This window comes from Leopardus geoffroyi, chromosome C2, assembly GCF_018350155.1.
Source record: "Leopardus geoffroyi isolate Oge1 chromosome C2, O.geoffroyi_Oge1_pat1.0, whole genome shotgun sequence".
NCBI lineage: Eukaryota > Metazoa > Chordata > Mammalia > Carnivora > Felidae > Leopardus > Leopardus geoffroyi.
In genome coordinates, this window is record NC_059333.1 from 41,063,603 (window position 1) to 41,071,088 (window position 7,486).

General features: G+C 36.6%; 1 protein-coding gene across 1 annotated transcript; it reads left to right on the forward strand.

Moving 5' to 3' along the window:
* Window positions 1–3,000: 3,000 nt before the first annotated feature.
* Window positions 3,001–6,342, forward strand: LOC123610751 (casein kinase 2 subunit alpha' interacting protein). Its single transcript, XM_045501697.1, has one exon. It carries the CDS (start codon window positions 3,433–3,435, stop codon window positions 5,608–5,610), a length of 2,178 nt encoding a protein of 725 aa, XP_045357653.1. The 5' UTR covers window positions 3,001–3,432; the 3' UTR covers window positions 5,611–6,342.
* The last annotated feature ends 1,144 nt before the right edge of the window (window positions 6,343–7,486 follow it).

A 7,486-nucleotide genomic window follows, 5' to 3' on the forward strand; every position in this document is an offset into this window, starting at 1 on the left:
AATCTGTACCTCTCCAAATGTATTAGCTTGGCTTTTAAGATCATAGTTAGTATGACCTTATTTTTTACTTTCATATGTAAAATTTTAAGGTATTTTTTGTGCATATTATTATTTTCATTCAACATTTTGTAAGTGAAATTCATCCATGTAGTTGCATGGTGCTAGACTTTCTGCTAATTTTCATTGTTGTTTGGTATTTCATTGAATGAATATATCATATCTTATTTATATATTCTGCTACTGATTGACAGTTAATTCTAGTTTTGAGCTACTATGAATAATGTTCACTGAACATCCTATGGCATGTATTTTGGTGCAAATATTCACTCATGATATGACTATTGGATTATACCTAGGTATAAAATATAATTGTGTGTGTGTGTGTGTGTGTGTGTGTGTTGTGTGTGCATGTATAAATACTAATTAATCTACATAGTTACAAATTCTTGACTTTGCCTGTTTTTATTTCATTTTATTTTACTTTAGTCCTAGTCTGATAATGTGCTGTAGTACCTCTCTGTGTTTTAAGTATGCACTTCACTGGTTTCCAATGAGGCTGAGCTTTAGCACTAGCATTTGGATATCCTCATTTGTGAAGTGGTTGGCCATGTTTTTGACATGATTCAGACTGTATTTTTTTCTTAGAAACATGCAGAGGTTATCGTGTATGTAATATTCTATGATAATATCCATATCCTTATTTTTCAGATATTATGTATCGTAAATATTTTTCACATTCTTTGATTTGCGTTTACTCTTTCTAAATATGGTGTATTTTGATAATTGGGAGCTCTTAGTTTTAATTTAACAATTTTTAATAGTTATTGCTTTTTGTGTTCTGTTTAAGAAATCTTTGCATACCTCAAGGTCATGAAGTTATTCTGTATTAACAATTAGAAGCATGTTAGGGTGCCAAACAGTACACAGTGGAATGTACCATTTTCACTGTCTTTAAAAAACTGGGTGTCAAATCACACCACACAAAATCCAGCAACCACAAATAACTTCAATTCAATGCTTATTACTCCTACAGATATAAGCAAAGCGAAGGAAGTCCTCAGGTGAGCAAGAGCTGTATTTCAATAGCAAAAACTTCCTCTTGAGTGTCCGGAAGAAGAGATGGAAGAGAGTGAGTGAGGTCATGGAGGAAAGATATATAGAAGTTAATTTAGTAATAAATTTGTCTACACAAGATATGCCTATTGTATAAACTGAAATAGTGGCTTTGGATAGGAAAAGGTAAATTAAGATGTGGAAGAGGTAAGATCAGACAATATTAGTATGTAAATTGTTCTGGAGTGTGAAGCTGTCCAGGATAATTTCAAGGATTCTGAATTAGAAAACTAGTCTTTAGACACTGAGATAGAAGACATAGAAAAAGATTTCTCCAGAAGAAGAAGTAACTTTATTGAGTTTTATGTGTTTTGTGTTTGAACTGTCTTTGGGAATTTGGGGTAGAGAAGTCTGATTATTAGTTGAAAATATAGTTTTGAAGCTAAAGAGGAAACCAGCACTAGAGACAAAAGATTAGGAAGTCAATGGCATGTAAATAACATTGTTGGCACTTGGAGAATTCCACAAGGAATGACTCATGACTTGAAAACAAGTGAATTATGATATCAACAAGACATATTTTAAAATAGATGTACATAAGATTAGAGTACATAAGGTAAGAGTATATTAAAATAGGTGCACATGAAATTAAGTGAAAAGACACGTTGATGTAGGGGAAAACCTTCTAGCAGTAATAGAATTGATAGTTAATTAATTGGATAAGGTGGCATATATGAAGAATAAATTTGTCCATCAGAAATTGGGTTGGTAAGTCATGGAAGCATAAGAAAGGATCATGAAACCAAAGTTGAACAGTTCCCATCTTCAAGGGCCTTAGGGCTAATGACTTTATTGGATGATCCTAAGGTCTGTTGCAATCACTGTCAGTTTTTTGTCATATCATGTGTCTTAGCCTTAAAACCTGAAGAACAAACCCTTGGCCATGAAAATGCACTAAAATAGTGTCATGTTCTATTATATGTCATCTTTTAAAAAGCAACACATCTATCTTTTCTGAGCTTGCATCACTTTCGGCTAGCTATATATTTCTGTTTTTTTGTGAAGTTTCTATAGTTCATTTTTATTTATTTATTTATTTATTTATTTATTTATTTATTTATTTTTTATTTATTTTTATTTTTCAACATTTATTTATTTTTGGGACAGAGAGAGAGCATGAACGGGGGAGGGGCAGAGAGAGAGGGAGACACAGAATCGGAAACAGGCTCCAGGCTCTGAGCCATCAGCCCAGAGCCCGACGCGGGGCTCGAACTCACGGACCGCGAGATCGTGACCTGGCTGAAGTCGGACGCTTAACCGACTGTGCCACCCAGGCGCCCCTATAGTTCATTTTTAAATAAAAAACAACTAGTGTGATTGCATAGGAATAAAACAAAAAGGGAAGAGACCTGGTGATGAAACACTGAGCAGTATATTGAGGTGAGGGGAAAAGAAAATAATTTAGTGAAGGCCTGGAGAGAAATGAGAGAATGAATGGAGATCACCAGAGTAAAAAAAATAATAAACATGAACAAAGACATTCGTTTTAAAAGGTAGTAGTCAATGGTTTCAAAAGATACATTGGTGAAAAATAAGAACAGTATGAAAGGTATGCAGTAAACTTTCAACTAGAATTATGGACTTTTGGAAATAAGCTAAAAGGTGATAACAACAGGCAATTGAATCTAAATTGAAAACCAACATTTCAGCACTTCCATTTCACTTTTCTCTAAGATTTTCTTATTTCATGCAACAAACTTATCATAGATTTTTTTTTTTTACTTAAGCCATCAATAAAAAAGTACCAGAAATGGCTATTACCTTTTATTTGAGCATCTATTATATCCTGGACAATGCTATTCATTTTGTATCTTATTTAGTCTTTAGCTCAGTAAATTAAATATCACATTTATTTTATGGATATGCAAATGGGGTTTAGAAAGTTTAATTCAAAAGTTACACATAGAGTAGCTGACTTGGATTTAACATAAAGCCCGTGCTCTAGTCACTACAACAAATTGTTTGAGAAACTAATATCCCTATCAGGATGTCTTCTTAACTCTCTTCACTATTTTATTAACAGGCATTATTTCCTCAAAAGAGAGAGAGAGAGAGAGAGAGAAAGCTCTAGGGAATGAAAGAGAAGATAGAGGAGAATCTCAAATGGTGATAATTTTTTCAACCTCATCTATACCTCAACTTTGAGACACTCTGTAATATTTGAGAATTAACAGAGAGGAAACAAGATAGAAGTAGGAAACTACCAAAGACTATTTATTTAAAAATATTCTTTGCCCATGGAATCCAGCTAAAAGACTCAGTTACTAAAATATCCCACAAGCCAGCTGCTTTCAAAAAGACCTCTACCACTAGCACAAGATGGAGCCATTGGCATATTATGATCAAAAATTTGTGCCATTAGAACACTCTTACCAACCGGCCGCAACCAATTCATTGACACATCAATACACAGGTGAAAAACTAAATCAACCCAATAAGCTGCCTGTAGGCAGAGTGCAATCCCATAGTAATCACCTTGCAGCACCTCCAGTTAACTCTAAGAAGTTGGTGCAGAGCTGCGCAGTATTGCCCTCTGCCAAGTCTCAGGACACAATTTCACAGGGTTTCTATAACAAGGCTCCAAAAGCACCATTATCCCAATCCAAACGTCAGGACACACCTGCACTAGACCCCCACCAGAGAACTTCACTGCGGCCTAATCAGAGAGCCTTGAGCTCACCTTTGATCCACCATAAATCCCAGGCAACACCTTCACTTGATCTTAATAAGACATCTTCATCACTGGAGTCCAGTCAAACAAACTTGAGCTCACGATTACCCCTCCCCAAACCTCAGACTACATCTTCCCGAGACTTTTGCTGGACATCACCTTCACAGAAGTCTAATCAAAGAGTCTCAAGTTCATCATTATTTCCCCCCAAACATCAAGAAACACCTTCCCTAGATGTCCTCTGGAAATCATCTTCTTTGGGACCTAATCAAAGAGTGCTTGGCGCAGCATTACCACAGTCCAAGCCTCAGAAAATATCTTCATTGGATGGCCTTTGGACATCTTTATTAGAGCGCAATCGAAGATCTTTGAGCTCACCATCACTCAACTCTACATCTCAAATACATGATTTGCTTCAGTCATCATGTTCATTGGAATCCAATCAAATGGCTCTGAGCTCACCATTATCTGACTCCAAACCTCAGACAACAGCTGCATTGAGCTCTAATTCCATTGTTCTGAGCTTACCATTGTCCCATTCAAAACCAAGGAAATCACCTTTAGCACATTCTGTCCACCAGACTAAGAGTTTGCCATTGTTCCCACCTAAATCTCAGACAGTGCGTACACTTAATCGGGACTTCAGGACCCTCAGCTCACCGGTTTGTCACTCCAAGTTTCAGAATACCTCTTCACCAAATGACAAATACAGAGCCACAGATTTATCTTCACCCCAGTATAAACCAAATGTCTCAGGTCAATCATTGTCAAGCTCTAAACACTTTATCAGGAGCATAGCTGCTTCAACATTGGGCTCCAGATTCCAGAATAAAGGCAGCTTTGATCTTTGTGCAAAGACAGCATCAAATAAAGAAATATCATGGAATTTAGATTATATTCATCCCTGCATTGTTAAAGGTGGAAGTGTCCCTGATGATGTTGTAAATAAAATTGTCAATTCCCTCTCCAAGACCAGAATCCAGAGGGATCTCTGTAGGCAGATTCTCTTTCGAAGAATGAGGGGAAGGCCAAATCCTCATCCTGGTCCCCGACTTTCATCAAATTATATAGTATGTTTAGCTTGTGCTTCCTGCATAAAATCTCAATGTAACCATCTTACGGGAAGGAAAGATCCTCATGGTGCAACGCTATTTGTCATCCCAACACCTGAGCTCAGTTCTGAGAGGGGAATAGAAGTGAAATTAGTTTTTCTCCTCTCCATACCAAAGACTTCTCCCTCATCTGGTCTTCCATCCTCGGTGAAAGAAAATCAGCCTGATGAAATCCCTGAAGACAACTTTGAAGGAATGGAAAAGATACAAATTCTCTCTACATCTGAACCTGATATCACCCAGGAGCTAAATAGGAAGAACAAAGGGCTGACAGCAGCCTCTGAAGACAGAGTTGTAAGCCAACAACCCCAGGCTATTGACTGGCTACTTTATGTGAAGAAAAGTAATAATTTTGAGCCGCAGTCCCTGCCTACATCCTCTTCATCCTCTACATCCTCCTCCTCCTCTTCATCATCTTTCTCCTCCTCTTCTTCTTCAACTGTGCCCTCTTTACCCCCTCCTTCCAAAGAGTCTACCACATCTACTCTCTCAGGTTGTGTGTTCACTAAGGTGCTTAGTTACCACCGATTGCCTCCAGGGGTCTCCTGGCTTGAGTTTATATGTAGTAAAAATCATCAGCCACTTACTGGGAAACCACAGCAAAACCAATCACCATCTCCCAGAACAAGGCCTATGAGGAATAGCACCACAGTAAAAGGGCCAAAGGGACCAAAGATGCTGTTCAAATTTTTTTCAGACAAAGTTTCAAAATGAGAGAAATATTGATTAAATTAACTTTTGTTTCTTTGAAAGCAATTGACCTCTTAGTTCTTTGAAACTAGAGATTGATTTCTTATCATGCTTATTAAAATTCTTAGTAATAATTAAGTGTGATTGTATATTTTAGCTGACGAAGCACCTAGTTAAGGGGAACTAATACTCTTAAGTCTATTTTCTAGTTAAATAATAGACTGTGATCTCCTAGGAGACAAAACTGAATCCCAGGTTTTTAACCAAATGCCCGGCTTATAGTAGCCACTGTATAATCATTGTTACACGAATTAATCATAATTGGCCATAAACCAGAAAGACCTCATTTGTCTTGCCCTGAACAGTATCTAGCTCATTGTTATTCTCTTTCCTCATAGAATATGCTAATGACAGTATCCATGAGCCAATTCATGCTAATCTGTTTCCCTATCTCTAAAGAAAATTCAGATCATGTTCAATAGATAAGAATGTATATGGAGAGGAATGTTTTCTCTAGTTATGATAATCTCTTTCTAGTTATGTGTTCCTAGGGAAAATTCTTCTATGCTAAGATCCTACACTCTGAAATCCAGCGATCTGTTCAACCTTAGTTAACAAATCTCAGGAGAGAATAACTAACTGGTACAAACAACTTTACCTATTGTCTGGGCCAATATTTAAATTATAGGTTCTAAAGCCTGTTCATCACTTCTATCTATACATCCAAAATGGGTTAATAAAAATGTTTTAAAAATGGTTTTGTGCCACTGGGTCTACTGGTAGTGGGAAGAAAAGGGAGGTGTCTTAACCTACTCACCTTAAGTGATCATCTCAATCCCCAGGGTCTAAATTTAGTATCATTTGCATGCACTAATGACTCACAATGCTGCTCCACAAACATCTTTATGACTGTATACTGGAAATTTCCAATTGGAACTTTGCACAGGCATCCCAAACTCAACATGACCCACCAGAATTTATTATCATTTACAGTTCGGGTCATTACATTTATAATCCTTTGCCCCCAGTGTTCCTATTTCAATGGGATGAACCACCATTCATCGCAGTTATGTTTAACTCTTTTTCTCATTGCCTGCTCCTCTCTACGTCTATGAGTTCTATGGCCTTATTATTCCTACATTCCAGCATTGCCACTATCCTAGTGGTGGTCACAACCATTTGTCACCAGGATTACTGCAATAACTCCTAAACATGCACTTCTAACTTTTGAACACAGTTGTAAGACACAGATGTGATAATGCCACTCCACTGCTTAGGGTCCTTTCATCATTGGCCAGTATTTTCTGGGGAAAGTCTAAATTTCTTTTATGATTGAACTAGTATGATTCAGCCATACTAATTGCTTTAAAATGCACAGAATGTACCAAGGCCTCTGTTTTTAAACTGATTTTTTTAAAATCATTTAATTTATTTTTCATTATGTTAAGTTCTTCATCCCCTATTTCCTTCATTGCCCCACTCCCCTCCCCTCTGGTAACCATCAGTTTGTTCTCTATATTTAAGAGTCTTTTTCTTGGTTTGTCTCTGTCTCTTTTTTTTTCCTTTGTTCTTTTTTTTTTTTTTGTCTCTTAGATTCCACATATGAGTGAGATCATATGATATTTGACTTTCTTTGACTTATTTTGCTTAGCATTATACTGTCTAGCTCCATACATGTAGTTGCAAATGGCAAGATTTCAATCTTTCTTTTCATAGCTGAATAATATTTCATTATATATATCAACTCTTCTTTATTCATTCATCCATTGATGGACACCTTGGCTACTTCCATAATTTTGCTATTGCAAGTAATGCTCTAATAAACATAGATGTGCATATATTCCTTTGAATCAGTGTTTTTGTATTTTTTGGGTAAATACCCAGTAGTGAGATTACTAGA

Excerpts from the sequence above, each read along its gene's own strand:
- LOC123610751 (XM_045501697.1), top strand. The coding sequence starts at position 3,433 with ATGGAGCCATTGGCATATTATGATCAAAAATTTGTGCCATTAGAACAC.